This window comes from Orcinus orca, chromosome 1, assembly GCF_937001465.1.
Source record: "Orcinus orca chromosome 1, mOrcOrc1.1, whole genome shotgun sequence".
Taxonomy (NCBI): Eukaryota; Metazoa; Chordata; class Mammalia; order Artiodactyla; family Delphinidae; genus Orcinus; species Orcinus orca.
In genome coordinates, this window is record NC_064559.1 from 104,820,817 (window position 1) to 104,841,425 (window position 20,609).

At 46.9% G+C, this 20,609-nt stretch overlaps 2 protein-coding genes and 1 long non-coding RNA gene across 6 annotated transcripts; 2 read left to right on the forward strand and 1 right to left on the reverse strand.

The window, feature by feature from the left end:
* Window positions 1-89: 89 nt before the first annotated feature.
* MTMR11 (myotubularin related protein 11) lies at window positions 90-8,157 on the forward strand. Of its 4 annotated transcripts, none has more exons than XM_004285130.3 (17): window positions 90-224; window positions 586-676; window positions 1,119-1,240; window positions 1,475-1,535; window positions 2,152-2,294; window positions 2,766-2,844; window positions 2,973-3,108; window positions 3,359-3,446; window positions 3,606-3,694; window positions 3,780-3,904; window positions 4,363-4,429; window positions 4,622-4,692; window positions 5,227-5,393; window positions 5,690-5,863; window positions 6,259-6,441; window positions 6,876-7,169; window positions 7,472-8,157. In XM_004285130.3, exons 1-17 carry the CDS (start codon window positions 159-161, stop codon window positions 7,616-7,618), a joined length of 2,103 nt encoding a protein of 700 aa, XP_004285178.1. In that variant the 5' UTR covers window positions 90-158; the 3' UTR covers window positions 7,619-8,157. The 4 variants fall into 4 exon arrangements, with proteins under 4 accessions (XP_004285178.1, XP_033271472.1, XP_033271474.1 ...); XM_033415581.2 differs by having other exon boundaries at window positions 1,475-1,490; XM_033415583.2 differs by having other exon boundaries at window positions 7,090-7,169; window positions 7,472-7,607.
* LOC117198527 (uncharacterized) lies at window positions 2,076-7,805 on the reverse strand. Its single transcript, XR_004479734.2, has 2 exons — window positions 7,699-7,805; window positions 2,076-5,835 (listed from the first exon to the last, which is right to left on the reverse strand). It is a non-coding gene; the product is annotated as an uncharacterized LOC117198527 (long non-coding RNA).
* Window positions 8,158-8,924: 767 nt separating the features above from the next.
* SF3B4 (splicing factor 3b subunit 4) lies at window positions 8,925-13,515 on the forward strand. Its single transcript, XM_004285129.4, has 6 exons — window positions 8,925-9,048; window positions 9,523-9,651; window positions 9,905-10,447; window positions 11,014-11,220; window positions 12,735-12,908; window positions 13,112-13,515. The coding sequence occupies exons 1-6, from the start codon at window positions 9,015-9,017 to the stop codon at window positions 13,297-13,299; spliced, it is 1,275 nt and encodes a 424-aa protein (XP_004285177.1). The 5' UTR covers window positions 8,925-9,014; the 3' UTR covers window positions 13,300-13,515.
* The last annotated feature ends 7,094 nt before the right edge of the window (window positions 13,516-20,609 follow it).

Below are 20,609 nucleotides of genomic sequence, written 5' to 3' on the forward strand. Positions count from 1 at the left end.
CCTTGCACCTTAAATGCTCCTTTCCCTTGAATCTTCCTCCTGCCCCTCTCCCTGACTTCCCTCCTCCCATCTACAAGATTCAGCCTCTCCCCAAGGGGCTTGAGCATCCTCGAGGTTTCCCACCCTTGACCGCTCCATCCCCGGATGGAGCCAGAGAAATGTGGTGGGGGGGCCGGGGCCAGAGTTTCAACGTCACCCCCCAGAAGGAGGAGCCAGAGATGGGGGTAAGGAGAGGAAACGGGCTTGCGCGAGGGGGGCATTGGCAAGAGGGTGTGAATGGGGATGGTGTGGAGAAAGAGGGAAGAAAAGGATCTAGAGGAGGAGGAGGGTGTGTCTCATATCAACCTCAGTTGATGGAGCTTGGTCTTTTTTGCAGTTTCAAGTTCATTGTCTCATTATCCATTAACCAGCTCCTCCCTTAACTATCTGCCAACCCCCTCCCCGCCGCCCCGTGCTGAGCTCCCCACAGCCACTGATCTCAGTTTATCCTGAGTGTCTGAGTGTAGGCCTCCAGAGGTGGTTGCTGAAGTAACCCCAGACCCCAGGATTGGAGAGGCCTAGGGATTAACCCTACACCCTTCGCAGCTCTCTGGACCAAAGTCTGTCCAGGGGAGTGGGATGCCAGAGCCCAGGAGTCATCAGCTTGGCAGCTACCTGGCCTCTGGATGCCTCCCAGGTAATAATGCCCTTCCAATACTTCTGATCTCCAAAGACTCCTCCAAATTTCATGCTCCTCAGACCTTGTTTCAAACCTCACCAAAGGTACCTCTGTACTCCTCTCCTGGCTCAAAGTGCTTCTGCCTGAGGTTTGCTCTCTTCTCTGTCCAGGGCTGGCTGGGAGCTTGGACCTTGATGGTCCCTCTGTTTTCTTGACCCTGTTACTCCTCTTCTCATTTACTTATTCAATAAATATTTGGGTGCCTACTATGTCCCAGGCACTTTCTAGGCTCTAGAGTAAAAGAATATAAATTCTCTCCTCCTAAGCTTTCATTCTAGTGGGGTTAGGGGAGGATCTTAATCTTCCCTCTTTAGATCCTCCTGTCTGAGAGGAGTGGGTGTATACAAGTGTGGGCAGTACTGGGAACAGTCATAACCTGGCTTCCCTTCTTGCCCTGCAGGGGAGCAGATCCTAGCATGGGCCCCAGGGGTGAGGAAAGGGTTGGAACCTGAACTGCCTGGAACCCTGATCTGCAGCAACCTGAGGGTCACCTTCCAGCCCTGTGGATGGCAGCGGAGTGAGGTGAGAAGGTTAGGGCAGCGCAAAGGACAACTAGTGGGAAGTGGGTAGGGGAGTCTACAAGATGTAGACAAACATTACAGGAAGTGAGAAAGTGAGAGTTATGCTTAAGGGCTGTCTTCTGAGAGTATCAGGGATTGTCCATGGGGACCATCTCTAGGGAGGTTAGGGCTGCCAAGGTAGGACAAAGAATGAGACTTCAGATGTCTTTAGCATCAGTTCATGTGCTTCCTCTAGGAGACTCCCCTGAGCAGTGAGTATGATTTTTCCCTGGCCAACATTGGGCGATTAGAGGCTGGTAAGTGTGGGAGCTTGGTGAAGGGGCTCACTGGGAGTATCGGAACCCCTCATCCTTCCTTTATTTTCAGAGGACAGCCTGAGTGGATGGAGTGGGATGGGCTGGAAGAGTTCCTCCTAGAGGGACCCTGATCCATGGCTGTACTGCTCTCTAGCTCTTTTTTTTTTTTAACATCTTTATTGGAGTATAATTGCTTTACAATGGTGTGTTAGTTTCTGCTTTATAACAAAGTGAATCAGTTATACATATACATATGTTCCCATATCTCTTCCCTCTTGCCTCTCCCTCCCTCCCACACTCCCTATCCCACCCTCTAGGTGGTCACAAAGCACCGAGCTGATCTCCCTGTGCTATGCAGCTGCTTCCCACTAGCTATCTACCTTACGTTTGGTAGTGTATATATGTCCATGCCTCTCTCTCGCTTTGTCACAGCTTACCCTTCCCCCTCCCCATATCCTCAAGTCCATTCTCTAGTAGGTCTGTGTCTTTATTCCCATCTTACCCCTAGGTTCCTTTTTTTTTTTTTCTTTTAGATTCCATATATATATATGTGTTAGCATACGGTATTTGTTTTTCTCTTTCTGACTTACTTCACTCCATTCTCTCTTGACTTCAGTGAATGGCCTGTCCCGAGTCCAGCTCCTCCGTCCAGGGTCCCTGCTTAAATTTATCCCTGAGGAGATTCTGATTCATGGCCAAGACTTCCGGCTACTCAGAGTTGGTTTTGAGGCTGGAGGACTAGAGCCACAGGCCTTTCAGGTAAGAGGCCTCCAGCCCAAGGACCCCTCTTCCCCTTAGAACCTTGGCATCCTTTCCCTGGAAATTCCCAATAGTCCCCTGTCTCCCAAGATCCCTCTCATCATTCTCTCTGCTTCTCTTCTCAAGGAGTGACTAAAATGATAGTATAATGAGAGTAAAGGCCTGAATTCTAGCCCAGCTCTGCCAATTATCAGGAGTGTAACTGCGGACAAGTTTCTTCCTTTGAAAAACAGGGAGGGTTGCATAAGATTATCCCCAAGATTCCTCCCAGAATTACCATTCTGTCATTCTCTGGTCCTAAATGTGTTCCCCTGACTCCAGTCCCCATGACCTGTGGAAGCTCCCTTCGTTAGGGATTGTCTTCGCTTTTCTTCTCTATTGGCAGCAAAGACAGTGGAGCAACACATGAGCCCTATTTCCTTCTTTTCACTTCAGTCTGAGACAAAGGATGGGATGTCCTTTCTTCTACAGGTGACCATGGCCATTGTCCAAGCCAGAGCTCAGAACAGTCAAGCCCAACAGTATGCAGGGATAACCCTGAGCAAGGCTGGTGAGTGTGGGGGCTTTAGGATAAGGAAAGGGTAGAGAGTCTGAAAAAGCAGAAGCTGGCTGAAGGCAAAACAGCTGAGCTGGCTCTGGTTCCTCTTCCTCCTCCTCTGTGCCTCCCTCCTGCCCTAGGCCAGAGTTCTAGTTCCAGTAAACCACCTATTCCCCTCTTGGAGACATCAGAAGACTGGGAGATTGAGCGGAAAAAGCAGGGGGCCAGGGGCTGGAGGGTCAGCACTGTCAACGAGAGGTTCGACGTAGCCACCAGGTGATCCCCCAGTCCACCCAACCCCTGCTGCCCCCTCAATCTTCCCACACTTCTCTGATCCTCTAAAACTAGGACTTCCCACAAACTCCAGCCTCCTAGGACATCCGCAAAGCTATCCCCTTTAATTCCTAGATCTCTAAACTTGAGATCCCTTGGAATGATCCCCTCCTAAGCAGCTTCCTTGTAATAACAGGTTCGCATTATAATGAGGTCACTGAGCCAAGCTGTGACATAACTCTCAATTTCACAGCCTCCCCCGTTACTTCTGGGTCCCTAACCGAACTCTGGACAGTGAGGTCAGGAGAGCATTTGGCCACTTCCATCAGAGCCGTGGACCGGTCAGTGTGAGGGTGAGGGTAACGGTTGGGGATTAGAGGGTCATGGGAGGTTACGGGTCATTGTGGAGGGAGGGGATCCCTGTGAGGTCAGTGTGGGGGCAAGGGTAGGGTGGGGCTAGGAGTTTCTCCCTCAATGATCCTTCTCTCATCCACATGAAGCGCCTGTCCTGGCATCACCCTGGGGGTAGTGATCTTCTCCGCTGTGGTGGCTTCTATACAGCCAGTGACCCCAACAAGGATGATATCAGGTGAGGGGAGGTTTGATGAGAAGAATCAAGCGTTAGATATTCAGGGCAGACAGCTTCCCTTACTTTCTGACTCTCTCCCCTCCAGAGTAGTGGAGTTGATGCTCCAGGCTGGGCATTCAGACGTTGTCCTGGTAGACACTATGGATGAGCTCCCCAGTCTTGCAGACGTCCAACTTGCCCACCTGAGGCTGAGGGCCCTCTGCCTGCCTGGTGAGATAAACTATGACCCCTTACCCCATCTCTAGGTCTGCTGACCCTAACCTGGTTTACCCTTTTGCCTGCTGTGGATGAGTACCCCTTCAACCCACTGATCCTTAGTTTTCTACTCAACTCGCATCTCCCACAGACTCACTGATTTCCTGTCTTTTTGACCCCGAGATATTCTTTTTTTTTTAAACAGCTTCATTGAGATATAATTTATGTACCATAAAATTCACCCTTCACCCATCTTAAGTGTACAATTCAATGCATTTCATTGTATATACAATGTTGTACAACCATCGCCACAACTTAATTGTAGAAACCTCATAGCCATTTATAGTTACTTCTCATTCCTAACCCCAGACCCAACCACTACCCAACTTATTATTGACCCTTCTTAATTCTGGATCCTGAACTCCCAGTTCTCCTGATCTCTTTGCCCTTCTGACTCCTCTACTCTCTCTCAGATTCATCTGTGGCTGAGGATAAATGGCTCTCAGCTCTGGATGGAACACGATGGTTGGACTACGTCAGGTACTCCCTCTGACTCCTAAATGGTCTTCCATTAACTCTTCTCCTTGGTTCCCCAAGAAGACTGTTATTTGTTTCTCCTTAGAAGGAGAGGGGGAAGGAATTGGGAGTCTGTCTCTGTTGTATCCCCTGACCCATCATTCCCTTCCTCCAGGCTTGTTATTCTCCCCTTCTCTTCCTCACCCACTCCTCTAGGTCTTGTCTTCGAAAGGCTAGTGACATCTCAGTCTTAGTGACATCCAGGGTTCGCTCTGTAGTACTTCAAGGTGAGTTTCTGGGCCAACCCACTCCATTCCTTGCCTTTTCTCTTTACTCACCTGACTGGATTCTGCTCAGGGAGGGAGACCTATAAAGCTTCCTTGTCCCCTCCCAGTGCTAGCATCCTCTCGTTTTGCTAGGAACTACCCATCAGCTCTAACTCATCCTTCAGTGCTACTTCTGCCTCCCCACTAAGCTTGTGGTCCCTAACAGAGGGGTTCTCAGCCCTCTGTTCCTGTCCTTCCATCAGAGGATGGGGATTGGGGTTGGGGTGGGAAGGAAAATGTGGAAGCTGGTTGGACATTTATGATTCTGCTTCCTACATGTGAAGCTGGGTATTTCTATCTCGGTGGAGTGTATGAAGTGAATCACTCAAAGTCTTTGTTTTCTCTTCACTTTTATGTGCCCTCTCAATCCTACCTACCCCAAACTTTCCCCCTCTGTGCTGCTCACTTCCTCTTGCCATATTTCTTTTTCTCACTCTCTTCTGCCCTAGTTTCTTGGCCTTCCTTCTTTGTCCCTTATCCCTCTTTATCACCCAGAGCGCGGTGATCGTGATTTCAATGGCCTCCTCTCTTCACTCGTCCAGCTGCTTTCAGCCCCTGAAGCCCGGACACTGCTTGGCTTCCAATCACTAGTGCAGCGAGAGTGGGTGGCAGCTGGACATCCTTTCCTGACCCGACTTGGGGGAACTGGGGCCAGTGAAGAGGTGAGAATGTTTGGGGAGGGTACTGGGAGAGTATTATTAAGAAGTACGGGGATGAGAAAATTAAATAGTAAAATCCATCGGAGGTGAATTAGGTCCAAAGGGTTCTGAGGTTGGGCTAAGCTTGAAGGGAGACCCAGATGAGTGAGGGACCACAACCCCCTACCTCAACTGAGATTTCCACTCCCTGACCTCCTTAGTGTCCTCTGTTCCTGTGCCCCTCATCCCCTGTTATTTTATCATCCTCCCCATTTAGGTCCCCATAACCCCTTCCAACCTCTTAATTTCCCTCTTCTCAGGCCCCAGTGTTTCTCCTCTTCCTTGATTGCGTCTGGCAGCTCCTCCAGCAGTCTCCAGCTGAGTTTGAATTCTCTGAGTTCTTCCTTCTTGCTCTTCATGACAGCGTCAGGGTTCCTGACACCCTTACATTCTTGAGAGACACTCCCTGGGAGCGTGGAAAGCAGAGTGGACAGGTCAGTGAGTTCCATTTTTGACTTGTCTTTTTTTCCCCCCATTAAGAAGAACTCTCTGGGAGTTCCCTGGTGGGCTACTGGTTAGGATTTTGGGCTTTCACTCCCGTGGCCCAGGTTCAATCCCTGGCTGGGGAACTGAGATCCCGCAAGCTGTGCAGTGCGCCCCCCCAAAAAAACCCCAGAAAACCCCACTACTCTCTGAAGTTTAGTCTTGATTATGAAAAGTGAGGTCTGTGGATGGGAAAGGGGGAGGTTGATGCTCACTTTCAGGACGGGACTTTCACCCTATATCTGATTCTTAAGAGATGAGAATTTCATGATTTCTCTCTAGACTTGGGAGAAGGATTACATATTTTTGTTTGTTTAACCATCCTTTTCTTGTTTCCTCTATCCAGTTCAACACCTATACACAAGTCTATACTGCAGGGTACTCCCAGCCCCCAGCTGGGAACTCTGTTAACCCACAGCTATCTGTCTGGGACTGGGACTTACGCTACAGCAAGGAACAGATACTACGGTTCCATAATCTTGGCTATGACCCAGAACACTGCCCAGATTCATGGCTCCCTAGACAGCAGGTGAGGTGTCTAAAGTTCCTAAATTCTTCTGACTCTCTCACAGGCTCATCCCACTAGGTGAGAAGTGAAAAGACAGTGTCTGAGGTCCTCACTCCTCTTCTGTTAGCTGGCATTTATAGTACCTGACTGTCCCCAGGAAGACAGAAATCCTAAAGTTAACATAAAGCATCTTTTTTGTCCTCCTCATCCTTATTAGTCTTCCTGTCTCACGCAAACATTTTTATGTTTCCCTAAAATCAACTTGAATCAGTCCTGAGGCCTAGTCTGAAGGCTAATAAGGAGAGCAGATAAAGAGTTCTAGGGCGGAGGCTGGTAGTTTGATCACACGTGCAGTGTTGAGTGAGTGGCAGCTGGACATTCCTTCCTGACCCAGTTTGGGGAAACTGGGGTCATCAGTTTTCTAGGTTGTCAGTTGATTTCCCTTTCCTCCTTAGCCAAGCTTCATGGTTCCTGGGCCCCCCAGTTCCGTGTGGCTCTTCTCTAGAGGGGCCCTGACCCCCTTGAATCAGCTCTGTCCTTGGCGGGACAGTCCCTCCCTGCTGGCAGTCTCTTCTCGTTGGCTCCCTCGACCTGCTATCTCCTCTGAAAGCCTGGCTGATCAAGAGTGGGGGCTCCCCTCACACTGGGGAGCTTGCCCTTTACCCCCAGGGCTGCTGCTGCCTGGATATCTGGGACCCCAAATCAGGCTCTGGAGACGCTGCTACCTGAGGGGAAGGCCTGAGGTCCAGGTGAGAAGGAAAAACAGGGACTGGGAGTGGGAGAAGGGGCCTGACTGCTGAACCAGAAGTTCTAGGAGAAACCAGATATTTCCAGGAGCTGGAAAGGAAAAGGGCTGGGGGTCTGGGAAATGAGGTACCATTCTTGTTGGTATCAAAGTGGATAGGTCTGGGAGTGTGGGGAAACTGCTTGCGACTAATATCAAGTGGAAACTAGGGCATAGTTGGAGGGGGAAAGAGAATTAAGGATGCCAGGAGCAGAGAGCTGCAGCTAAAATAATATTCCTCTCTGCCTCTCTTCACCCCCTCCCCAGATGGGACTCTCAGCTCCCACGATCTCTGGCCTTCAGGCTGAGCTAGCCCATCTTCAGGAGTTATTAAGGAAATGGACACCAAGAATATCTCCTGAGGATCACTCCAAGAAAAGAAATCCAAATACCATTATGTCCCAGTCCCGTTGAAATTGCTGGCTTTCTCATGGGCAGGGCAGAGGGTGGTCTGGGGTGAGGGAGAGTTTTGTCTAATCCTTCAATTTTCTTACCTGGTCTTGCTGCCTCAGCTTTCATACGCCAGCCCTTAAACAAGCTCACTGACTTGAGTTTCCATTGCAGATGGGTGGTGCTGACCTTATCCAACTCTTACTCTGCCCTGTTTGGTTTAAATAGTTTCTTGTGATTTGAAGAATTAAGAAACGAAAACAAACAAAAACAATCCAGAATATGATCGCATCCTTTTTTCAGGGCAATGCCATCCCTTTTGGATGGAAATTTTGGATACTGAGCTGGTAAATTGTGAGATCAGAGATACCATTTATCAGTGTCAACAAGATGGCCTACAGACCTCCTTCTCACCTCCTCTTGCTGTTCCTGTAATTCCGATTTCTACTTCTTCCTTTACAGTTTTCCATGGGTATGGGAGACACCCTGTCTCTTCCAATTGTATATTTTTGTCGTGACATTTCTATTTAAGGAGTTCATTAAAGCACAATATTTATACACGCTGCTGGCATTGTTTCTTGTGTCTGAATAAAGGAATCTAGGTAAGAGAGCGGTGGGGGGTGGGGTGGGCGAAGGGGGTGTGACCCAAGAGAGGAAGGTACCGACCATATTATATTGCTAAGGAAATAAGGGGATGGGTCAGGGGAGGCTCTGAAGAATTCACAGGCAATTTGGGTTCTCTCTTCCGTGCAGATGGGTCAAAAGACACCCAGACGTTGCTGGGCGTCAGGGTGCGCTCTGGACGTTGAGACAGAGGACTCTGGGCTTCTGTGTCAACCACCCTTCAGCTTTGCTATCACTCCACCTCTGAGCCTCACGTTCCCCTCACTCTCTATGCAATAACGCCTAGGCGAGCTCAGACCTTCCGCAATCCCCTGGCTGAGGAAAAACGAAATACCTCAAGCCCAGGCCGGGGCTGTGAGGCCGTATCTGTCCAAAGGCTGCGGGTCGGGGCGGACAGCTGCCTCCACGCCTTGCGTTGGGGGGTTCCTCAGCACACCCTTCTCTGGGAAACGAAAGAAGGCTACAAAATACATGAAAAGTGAAGTTTTGTTCTCTCAGCTTTTGAATTGACATTTTCGGGAGCAGTGTGACCCTTTAACGTCTAGCACTGCCTTAGGAGGGTCTGGGCGTTTCCGTTCGTCTGCCCCGCCCTGGCAACTCCCAGACGCACTTCAAACGCCGTCACCTCCGCCGCTTCAAGTATCAGCGGCTCCTAAGATGGCCGCGGCCGCTTCCGGCTCCTCCCCTGCCTAGGGCCCGCCCACCGCCTCACGTCAGCTTTCGCCCCGGAAGTGGAAGTTGTGACTGAGGTCAGGGGGCGGGATCGTTGTCTGGAGAAGGCGGGAGTTGTTTCGCCATGGCGGCCGGGCCGATCTCCGAGCGGAACCAGGGTGACTGGAGGGGACAAGCCCGGAATGAACTCAGGGAGTTTGGGGGGCCCCGATTAAGGCTAGCAGTGTTTCCTCCGGGGCGGGAGATTGGGCCGTTCCGAAGGGTGCCAGACCTACCCCGATGCCTGCTGGGGACGGGATGGACGGGTGCAGGCTGAGGCCTGTAGGTGTGATGCTATGTCCAATCCCCTGCTGCCTTCCCACTCAAAGAAAAAAAAAAAAAAGAAAAAGAAAAGTTACGAAGTGAATTTGCTCTAGAACTCTAAGTTAGACTTAAGAAGTTTATCTGTTTTCTGGAAAGGAGGAGGTGTAAGGGCTTAAGCTAACGTCTTTTTTTTTTCTCTCTCTCTTTCCCTCTTTGCTCCTATACCCTGTCTCAACCCCCAAATCCCCCGCCTGGGTTCCATCTTCATGTTCCCGTTACCTCCCTATCTCCTCTCATCTCTGCCCTAACCTCCTAATCGTGTCCTCCAGATGCCACTGTGTATGTGGGGGGCCTCGATGAGAAGGTTAGCGAACCACTGCTGTGGGAGCTATTTCTCCAGGCAGGGCCAGTAGTCAACACCCACATGCCAAAGGATAGAGTCACTGGTCAGCACCAAGGTGAGTACATGGCAAGAATTGCAGTTATGTTTTGAGGGGACAGGCTGCTCCAGGAGGCCCCCAGCAGTATTCGTAACTGTCTTGGAATGAGCAAACTAAGGATTTTTTTCTCTTAAGCCTAACTCACAGTTTGTTTCTGGAACCATTCTCAGTTGAAGTGAGATTATTATTTCTTGTTCTTTGTGCTTCAGAAGGCAAATGAGTTGTACCTCATTTGGAATCACTTGTTAACCTCTTCTTTCCACTCCCCCAGGCTATGGCTTTGTGGAATTCTTGAGTGAGGAAGATGCTGACTATGCCATTAAGATCATGAACATGATCAAACTCTATGGGAAACCAATACGGGTGAACAAGGCATCAGCTCACAACAAAAACCTGGATGTGGGGGCCAACATTTTCATTGGGAACCTGGACCCAGAGATCGATGAGAAGTTGCTTTATGATACTTTTAGCGCCTTTGGGGTCATCTTACAAACCCCCAAGATTATGCGGGACCCTGACACAGGCAACTCCAAAGGTTATGCCTTTATTAATTTTGCTTCATTTGATGCTTCGGATGCAGCGATTGAGGCCATGAATGGGCAGTACCTCTGTAACCGCCCAATCACTGTGTCCTATGCTTTCAAGAAGGACTCCAAAGGTGAACGCCATGGCTCAGCCGCTGAACGACTTCTGGCAGCACAGAACCCACTCTCCCAGGCTGACCGCCCTCATCAGCTGTTTGCAGATGCACCCCCTCCACCCTCTGCTCCGAATCCTGTGGTATCATCACTGGGGTCTGGGCTTCCTCCACCAGGTAAAGCTTTTGATAAAAAATATGTTTGGGGGCTTCCCTGGTGGCGCAGTGGTTGAGAGTCCGCCTGCCGATGCAGGGGACACGGGTTGGTGCCCCGGTCCGGGAAGATCCCACATGCCGCGGAGCGGCTAGGCCCTTGAGCCATGGCCACTGAGCCTGTGTGTCCGGAGTCTGTGGCCTGTGCTCTGCAACGGGAGAGGCCACAACAGTGAGAGGCCTGCGTACCACAAAAAACAAAAACAAACAAAAAAAAAACCATGTTTGTCTTGGGTTGGGGGGCTGGCAGGTAAGGAGAAGGAAAAAGAACCTGGAAAGGGAAGAACATTGAGTCAGTAAGTGATAAGAAAGGGATTGAGGGGTGATTGTGGAGGGATGATTGTGGAGGGAAGCAAGTTGTTGAGTTTCTCCAGAAGGTGTTGTTTGAGTCATCTAGCATTGCTTCTGACTTTAGAGAGCTGGGAGGAGGGGGAAAGAGCTCATCCTTCCTGGAGAGACCAGATTGCAACAGGCTCTCTAAAGGCACTCTCTTCTCACTGTCGTTAACTCTTTTTACATTTTCTCTATAGGCATGCCTCCTCCTGGCTCCTTCCCACCACCAGTACCGCCTCCTGGAGCCCTTCCACCTGGGATACCCCCAGCCATGCCCCCACCACCTATGCCTCCTGGAGCTGGAGGACATGGCCCCCCATCAGCAGGAACCCCAGGGGCTGGACATCCTGGACATGGACACTCACATCCTCACCCATTCCCACCGGGTGGGATGCCCCATCCAGGTGGGTGTTCTTTGCTGGGAAGGAGAGGAATGAGCTTGGTAGAGGAGCTCTATCACCACTTATGCTGCTGCTCTTTGTCCTTCAGCAATAATAAATAGTCCCAGAGTTCTCCTTTCTTTCAGACATTCTTTTGTAAAAGTAAATACAAGATACTTTACTCTGTTTACTTTAACAACTACCACCCTGTCTTCATTTCTTATTTCAGTTTTACCAAAGAGTATAACTATACTTGCTATTTTTTGTTTCCTTAACTTTTACTTCCATTCTCTCCTCTGAATTCCACCCAAAAGCAGTGACCTAATTGCCAGGTCTAGGGGACACTTCTGCTCCTTATCTGGTTTGACCTTTGCTATACTTGAAACTGGCCATGTCCTCCTGTTTGAAAATCTTGTCTTTTGATTTTTCTGGATTCTCCATCTATCTCTCTGAATCCTTAATCTCATCCTTAATGGACTCCTTTTTCTCTGCTTGTACCTAGGTTTTTGTTTTTGGCTCTCTTTTCTGCATAGTTCCATTATTTGTACACTGATGCCTTCTAGATCTGTATCTCTGTTCCATGGTTATTAACATTCCATACCCTTAATCTTGGTGTTTAATGGACAGCTCCATTCTTCTGCCATTCCCCTTCAAACCTATTCTTTCTCTAGTTTTCTTTGTTTTCAGGTGCTTGATTCAGAAATCTAGGAGTTATGTTTTACTATTCCCTGTCACCCCACTCTTAATACCAAGTCTTATTTATATCTGGCATCGACCTCCACTAGGCCAGTGCCCTAGTTCAGGCTCTCATATCCTCATTATTTCACACCTAATTTATTGTAGTAATATCCTGACACTTTGACTCTAATTATGTCTACCTTTCATCGACTTCCACAGAGTAATTTTTCTAAAATACAGATGTTCACACACCCTTGCTCAAAATTCTTCTGTTGCTCCCTTTTATCTACAGAGTGAAACCCAAACTCACTGCCGTAGCATTCTAGGCTTTTCACCATCTGGCTCCTTCCCCTTACTCCTATGACTGCACGCTGCTCCTGATTACTGAGTTACTGGATTTCCTTTCACATACTATGCTGTTGATCATACACGTGCTTTGCACATGCTAATCTTTTCTGCCTGGAATATTCTGTTCCCATTCTGCTGTCCACCTGAAAAATTCCTTTTCATCCTTTAGAATTAGATCTTCGCTCAGACAGCATCTCTGTTACCTTCCCAAATCCTACTCCGTAGAATAATCACGCCATTTGTTATGTACTGTTGCAGCACTATTACAGTGCCTAAATCATGGAAGGAGCAAGTGAGCTGCAGGGGGCAGGGAGTTGATTGGGTAGTTGGTTGGTTTGTTCTCTTGGAATGGAGTCAAGGATAAGGGCACTTTTTACCAGCCTTATTTTCCATGCTCTTCTTCCTGATGTCACTTGCTTCTCCATTTTCTTCTCTTCCTGTCTCGTTTTCTTTGCCCTCTTGTCTAACTTCCTTTTGTCTCCTTTCTCTTTGTGTCTGTTTTGTTCTCATAGGGATGTCTCAGATGCAGCTGGCCCACCATGGCCCTCATGGCTTAGGACACCCCCATGCTGGGCCCCCTGGCTCTGGGGGGCAGCCACCACCCCGACCACCACCTGGAATGCCTCATCCTGGACCTCCTCCAATGGGCATGCCCCCCCGAGGGCCTCCGTTCGGCTCTCCCATGGGTGAGTAGGCTGTAGCCACCTCCCTCATCCTCACGTGGCATTCTTGCAGCTTCTTTTGTCACACCTCTTATCCACTGCACTTCCTTACTTTTCTTTCTTAGATTTCTTTTCACTGTCTCCCTGTCTGTCCTCTCTCTGCATTGTCCCAGTGTGAACTGTCTCCTGTTTCTTGTTTTTACTAAGTTTTCCTTTTCTTCCTGCAGGTCACCCAGGTCCTATGCCTCCGCATGGCATGCGTGGACCTCCTCCACTGATGCCCCCTCATGGATACACTGGCCCTCCACGACCTCCACCCTACGGCTACCAGCGGGGGCCCCTCCCTCCACCCAGACCCACTCCCCGGCCTCCAGTTCCCCCTCGAGGCCCACTTCGAGGCCCTCTCCCTCAGTGATTTCTCATTGCCTTTCCTCTTGTTATAGCCTCCCAATATCTGTTCACTTCCTTGGACCAATCAGAGTTGCTGTAGCTCCCAGGGACTAAGGCGCTAATCCCTCTCAGGCCTCCTTTTGTAAGTGTAATTTTTTTCACAGGAGGTTTTATTTTTTTCTGTGTCAGTCCTAAGTGTTTTGCAAATGCACAGAGAAAATAAAACTAAACTCCTTGTTTATTCTTTGTGGTGTTTAACTTGGCAAAATAACTTCTTTTTCTCTAAGAAGAGATGTATATTGGGAGAAGAATGGTAAGGTAGGAGTGAGGGTGTTTATTCCATGTTTTAAGGGCTTACTCTGTAATGTGCTGTTGCAGTTGCTGGACTGCTGTGTACTACAGCAGCTGTTTCCTTACATCAAGCTTATACATAAGATGGAGACCCAGTATCCATGGCATCGGTTATTGTGAGTATTAAGTGAGAACAGAAGTAAAGTTCCTGGAGATATGATGGCAAAAATATAAAGTAACATACACAAAGCTATTCATTGCAGCACTATTTGTAATACCAGTAGATTGGAAACAACTCACGTATCCATCAGTAAGGGAATGGTGGAATAAACTGGTAAATCTGTACAGTAGAGTACTGAGCAGCAGTAAAAAAGGAATGAGGGAGACTCTACATACTGTTTGGAGAGAGCTCCAGGATATGTTAAGTGAGGAAACTAACATGCAGAACACAATGTATAGTGTGTTTCCTTATCTAAGGGGTGACACGTAATATATACATTTGTCTATATTTTAAAAATGGAAGGATAAACCAAAAACTAATGGAAATTGTTACCACTGGGGGAAGGGAAGGGATATGGAGGAAACTGGATTTCTCTGAGTGTACTATGTTAATGTGGTTTTGTTTGGAACCATATAAATGTCTTAAATGATTGCAAAACAATTGAAATGGGACAGTAGGAACTCAGTAAGCCGTCATTTTCTTTCATTCTTCATACCACCAGGTATCTTGGGTAAGGGATTTGTATCTTATTCCTATTTTTTCCTCATTCTCAGTCCTTCCAGACCTGATTTCCATCATATTTAAATCTGTGCTCAGAGTTTCAGTAACTAGAGCAGTAACTAGACCAAATCCAATGGCCTATTCTGTTCTTTGCCACATTTAATCCTGTTATATCACCCCCTTCTCTGAAGCTCTTACGTAACCACGAACTAAACTCTAGGAAAGAAAAGGTGAGCCTAGCTCTCTCGTTCTCTTGCATCATTCTCATTCATGTAACGTACATACAAGGGCTCCATGCTGGTGGCCGCTGAAGATGCAAAGATGAGCAAGGTGGTTCTGCTGTCTGATCATTACCGAGGGGGTAGACTGACACATAGGAAACAAAATATTTTGGGGAGCGTAAGGAAGGGTATCTAACCTGGCATGAAAGTCCTGGCATGAAAACTTCCTGGAAAAAAAGTGATACTTGAATATAATCTTAAAGGAAGGTTAGAAGCTTCTCAGACAAAGATGAAGGGAAGCTCATTCCGGGTGGATGGGATGTTTCTGAGCAGAAGCAGAGATTGACAAGTAACATGGTATATAATTCGCTAAAGCTAATAACACTGTTCTGTGCTGGAGGTGGGATGAGGTCAGAGCCAGTTAGGGAGCTCCCAAAGATCAGTGCTTCTCAGCCCTTTTTCACATCAGGGCACAGAACCATTTCAAGCAACACATTGAGGTAAAGAGAGGAGGGTTCTTTAGGCTCGAGGCTATTGGCTTAAGAATTCTAGGGATCCCAGGCCCTGCCTAGCAGTCCAAAGTGCTGAGGGAATTAATAACTGAGCATCATTGTCAAGGCACACTGGTTGGGAAGTTGCTATCCATGATGGGAAGCCACAGTAGGGATTTAAGCAAGGGGATGACAAATTGGTGTTTTAGAACCATGGTTGCACTGTAGAAAGTAGATATGGGGGAGATGAAGACTGGGGGCAAGGTAACAAGTTATGCATCTGGCAACAATTCAGGTGAGAGATGAGGGCTAAATGAGGGCTGTGACAAGTAGGGAAGAAAAGGGAGAGATGCAGTGGGGAGATATTTAAAAGGCAAATTAGGACTTGGTATTAGATAGGATACAGTGAATGAAGGGGAGGGTGGCATCAAGGATGAGAGTATGCAGCAGGAAGAATTTAGGGGGGCAGGATAAAAACGATAGGTTCAGTTTTGGATATGCCAACTTTGAGGGGTGTTGTGAGATATGCAGGTTGGGTCGTCTAGTGGGTGTCTGATTCCATATGTCAAAAGCTTGGGGGAAGGACTTCTCTGGTGGTCCAGTGGTTAAGACTCTCCGCTTCCACTGTAGGGGGTATGGGTTCGATACCTGGTTGGGGAACTAAGATCCCGCATGCGGCATGGTGCAGCCAAAAAAAAACTTGGAAGATTAGATGTGATATTTCACATCATGACTGGATGCCGGTCTTCTGAGTCATAATGGGACAAACTGACCTCGTAATTTCAGAGTTCTGCTGTATGTGGTCATAAGCTGAGGTCCCAGGAGCACTTGGAACCCGGCACAGCACTGAAGCAGCCCCAGGTGGTGGGAGGGTTTTTTCAGTCTCTGTGTCCTTTCTGTCTTCAGGTTACCTATCAAATGAATGGACTCTTCTGAGATCTCACTTCCCCGACCAGGGATTGAACCTGGGCCACGGCAGTGGAAGCCCAGAATCCTAACCACTAGGCCACCAGGGAACTCCCCCTATGCGGTATTTTCTGCTGTTATCTGATATCGTGTTGATGAATTCACACCATAGAATAAATTAGTGCCTTTGCTGAATTCCCTACTTCTCTCTTTGGAGCCACTTTTTTTCTCAGGCATTCATTCTCAGAATCTCTGAGCTTTTCTTCGTTCAGTGATTCTTGAGTGCCTCCACTACTCACTGAGTTTGACTCCCCTAAACTCTCCTTTATCTCTCCACCCTCTGGTTCTTTCAGACTCTAGTACTCAGCAATTCTCTGAACAGAGCTAGTATTGCTTGTACACTTAGGTACTTCAGTTTGCACATCTGTTTGTTTTTTAGTGTTTGCCCATCCTCTGACATTTTTTCCTAATTGCCCTCCCCCTATGCATGAAATTTTAATATCACCAATATTCTGTGTCTCTGCATATGTACTATGGCCCTTTGGAAGGACATAAACATTGTAATATCTAAGATTCCCATCCCTGAACCAATTTTTGACTTCTTGTGTGTGGGGGGGGCGATACCACCCCCATTGAGAATGCATGCTCCAGACGATGGGTTCTCAGTGTTTTGTAGGTCATGGGACAGTCCTTTGAGAATATGACAAAAGCTGTGGACCCTACCCAAGAAAAAATACATACATGCATATATATCCAATATCCTGAAGCAAAAATTCCAGAAGTTTCATGGATCCCGGTCTAAGTATCCCTGCACTAAACTGAATCCCTTAAGAACCTTTAATGAATCTCATTCTGTTAATCTGTATCTCCCGAGAGTGTTGAAAGGTGCCTAACATATACAATAATTGTAAAAATAATGGCTAATATATATTGAACTTTTACTATGTGCCAGGTACTGTACTAAGTGTTTTGTATGCATTATCTCAATTAATCCTCAAAACAACGCCTTAGGTAGATTTTGCTGTTATGCCAATTTTAAGATCAGGAAACTGATACTAATTTACTTGACCAAGGTCACATGCTAAGAAGTGGTAGATGAAGTAAGATCTGTCTGAACTCCAGAGCCAATTGCTTAGTCACATTATACTATTTTATATTTACTGAATAAGTCCTTGTTGAATGAATGAATTTTTTGCTTTGCGACTTATTGGCTTTATATATAAGCTATCCCCTCTCTTTAACTGGATTATAAGCTCTTCAAGGATAGGAATTTTGGTGCTTCACTTGTTAGCCTCTCTCACTGGAACTTTATGGTATCTTAGAGGGGCTGTCACTGACCTTGTTCTGTCCCTCTTTACACTCCCCATTCTGACAATCTCGTGTGCTTGGAGTGGCATGCATAAAAGCAGTGATAGGATATAGATGGGTGGCTGATGTTGAGGAGTAGCCATTTAAAAAAACTTTTTTTGGCATGCCACACAGCATGTGGGATCTTTAGTTCCCTGACCAGGGATCGAACCCGTGCTCCCTGCAGTGGAAGCACAGAGTCTTAACCACTGGACTGCCAGGGAAGTCCTGAGGAGTAGCCAGTTTGATAGGTAAGTGGTGAAAGAAGCTACACCACGAAGTAGTATAAGGCAGTGGTTAAAAACCCTGGAAAGCTCTGAAACCCAGAGCTATGAAGCCAGAGACTATATACTGTATGAATCTACTTATATAAAACTCTAGAATAGACAAGTCTAATCTACGGTGACAGAAAGGAGATTAGTGGTTGCCAAGGATGGGGAGATTGACCGCAGAAGGGCACAAGGGAACTTTTAGGGGCAATGTTCTTTATCTTGATCAAAAGGTTGCTTACATGGGTGTATACATTTGTTAAAACACATGGAACTATACACTTAAAATGGATGCATTTAAAATGAATAAGAGCTCTGCATCTATATTGCCTTGGTTCAAATCCTAGTTTTGCCACTTTTGAGTTGTGTGATTATATCAAGTTACTACTTAACTAATCAGTGCCTCAATTTCATCTGTAAATGGTGATCATCTCATAGGTTAATGAGGAGGTGGGGTGAGTTAATCAATGTAACTGGTCAGAAAAGTGCCCAAGTCAGGTAAATGCTCTAACAATGTTAACCATGATTACTGTACACTTATTGATCACCTTCTGCTCCATAATCTTATTTCCCACACCCAATTTAAGCCATTTGTGGAGGAGAGCTGTCTGGTGGGGGGAGGTAAGAGCAAGTCTAGACTAGTTCCCAGCAGTGGCAGCAGGACTCCCAGTGCCCAGGTCCTCAGATGTGGGCATGTTGGAGGCACAGCAGGGAGACCAGTGAAGGTAAAGCAGAGTTGAAGCCTGGGAGAGACCAAGGAAAGAGGGTTGGAGGGAGCAGGTAGGGGCCAGAACATGCACAGCTTTTTAGATCTTGGTTAGGAGTTTGGATTTAATTTTTAGTATAATGGGAAGCATTGGAGGATCTGAGGAAAGGAGAATGAAAAATCTCATTAAAGCTTTTTTTAAAAATTTGCAGTATAAAATACATTCAGAAAGACACACAGATCTTAAGTGTATTTTTACATCTGTATGCACCCTTTTAGCCACCATTTAGGTTTAAATGTAGCACATTCCCACCATGTAACCACTATTTTCTCTCACAGTAGATTAATTTGCTTTTTCTTGAACTTTACATAAATGAAATCATAAAGTGTGTACTCTTGGTCTGGTGTTTTTTTTTTTTTTTTTTTTTTTTTTGCGGTACACGGGCCTCTCACTGTTGTGGCCTCTCCCGCTGCAGAGCACAGGCTCCGGATGCGCAGGCTCAGCGGCCATGGCTCACAGGCCCAGCTGCTCTGCGGCACGAGGGATCCTCCCGGACTGGGGCATGAACCCGCGTCCCCTGCATCGGCAGGCAGACTCTCAACCACTGCGCCACCAGGGAAGCCCTGGCTTCTTTTGTTCAATATTTTGTGAGATCTTTTTATGCAGTTGTATATAATAGTTCTGTCTTTTAAGTTTGTTACATAGTATTTCCTATATGAATATATACCACAGTTTGTTTATCCAGGTTTAACCATTCTTTGGCTGCCACAATTTGTTTATCCAGGTTTAACCATTCTTTGGCTGATAGACATTTGAAGTTTTTGACTATTATGGATAAAGCTGCTATAAAAATACTTGTCTTTTTATGGGACATACGCACTCATTTCTCTTGGGAGCATATTTGTTGGATCAGATTTGATTTATTTTTAAAGGATCACCCTGACTGCTGAGAATAATGGGTTTTAAGTAAGCAAGATTGGAAGTAGGGAAACCAGTTAGGAGGCTGTTGCAGTAGCTAAGGAAGGAGATGATGGTGGCTTAGACTAAGGCAGTGGTGGAGAAGTGGTAGATACAGAATAGATTTTGAAGGTAGGGCCAACCAGACTTGCTGATGTAGGGATAAGAGAAAGAAAGGAAACAAGGATGACTGTAAGGTTTTTGGCCTGAACACCTTGGTAAAAAGATGAGGAACTCGTTCAGAAGTTTGTTTATGGTCTGTTAGGTTTGAGATGGTTTTTAGGTACCCATGTGATGATGTTGAATTGACAGATGGTGATTCTGAGTTTGGTGGAAAGGTCTGGACTGGAGATAGAAATGTGGGAATTAATAGCATATAGGCAGCATTAAGGTCCTGGGTCTACCTGAAGTGATCAAGGAGAAGAGAGAGTAGGTGGACGCAGAGACAGGCCCGGGACTGAGCCCCTAAGGAACTCTAATGTTAATGGACCCAGAAAAGGGGCCTGTGAAGGAGTAGCTGGTGAGGTGCATGGGTCCTTGGTTCTAGGGAAAAATGATGGTCTTTCCTCAGAACTTGAAAAGTATATACAACCTTTCTCTCTAAGAGTACAAGATTTCTATTTTAGTAATGGGTAAGTAGAGAGTATGCAAAGTAACCTTAAAGAGAAGAGATGGCTCCCTGCCAGCAGGACTTGGCTATAACGTAATTGAAAATATTAACGTATTTCAATAAGGAATATGTCAACCTGAAGAGAGGTCAGCAGTGAATGCTAGCCAGTAAAGGGAGAGTCCATGAGGCCCACGTGGGCACAGCCTTTCCAAGAGCCATCCTGGAAAGAGTGCCTTAACTAGCAGAGTTAGAGTAGTCCAGGAGCATTGGCAAGGCTGCCCATAGCTTAAGAGATAGGGGTGGAGAACCGTAGCCAAAGAAGAGTTTTCTGAACCCATTGGCACGACTCCTTGCTGGGGATGGCCAGATGCCATTAAAGATACAACTACTCCTGTTCAGTTATGTCATTGTGCATTTATATGTTGACATTATTATTCTGATTTGGTTTAAGGGAGAAAATGTGCTGGACATGCAGACATGAGTTTTCCTTCAGTCTGAGTGACAGTTAAATTTCTCACTGTAAATTATGCTTATGTATTATGGTTTTATATTTTAGTAAATTATAAAGTTTGTTGGCAAAAAACAGTATTTCCAAGATGTAGCTTTGGAGTATGCGAAACTCCAAAGGCCCACATCCTTGTCAGTGGTAAATTCAACACCACAAATGCCATCTGTCAGGTTGCTTGGGACACAGCCTGCCAGCCCTCTCCATGTAACATATCCCAGCATTTTGAAACCTCCATGTTTAGGAGAACAGAATCACATACTATTAAATATAAAAGGGATCCGATACAGCATCTAGTCCAAGACCCTCA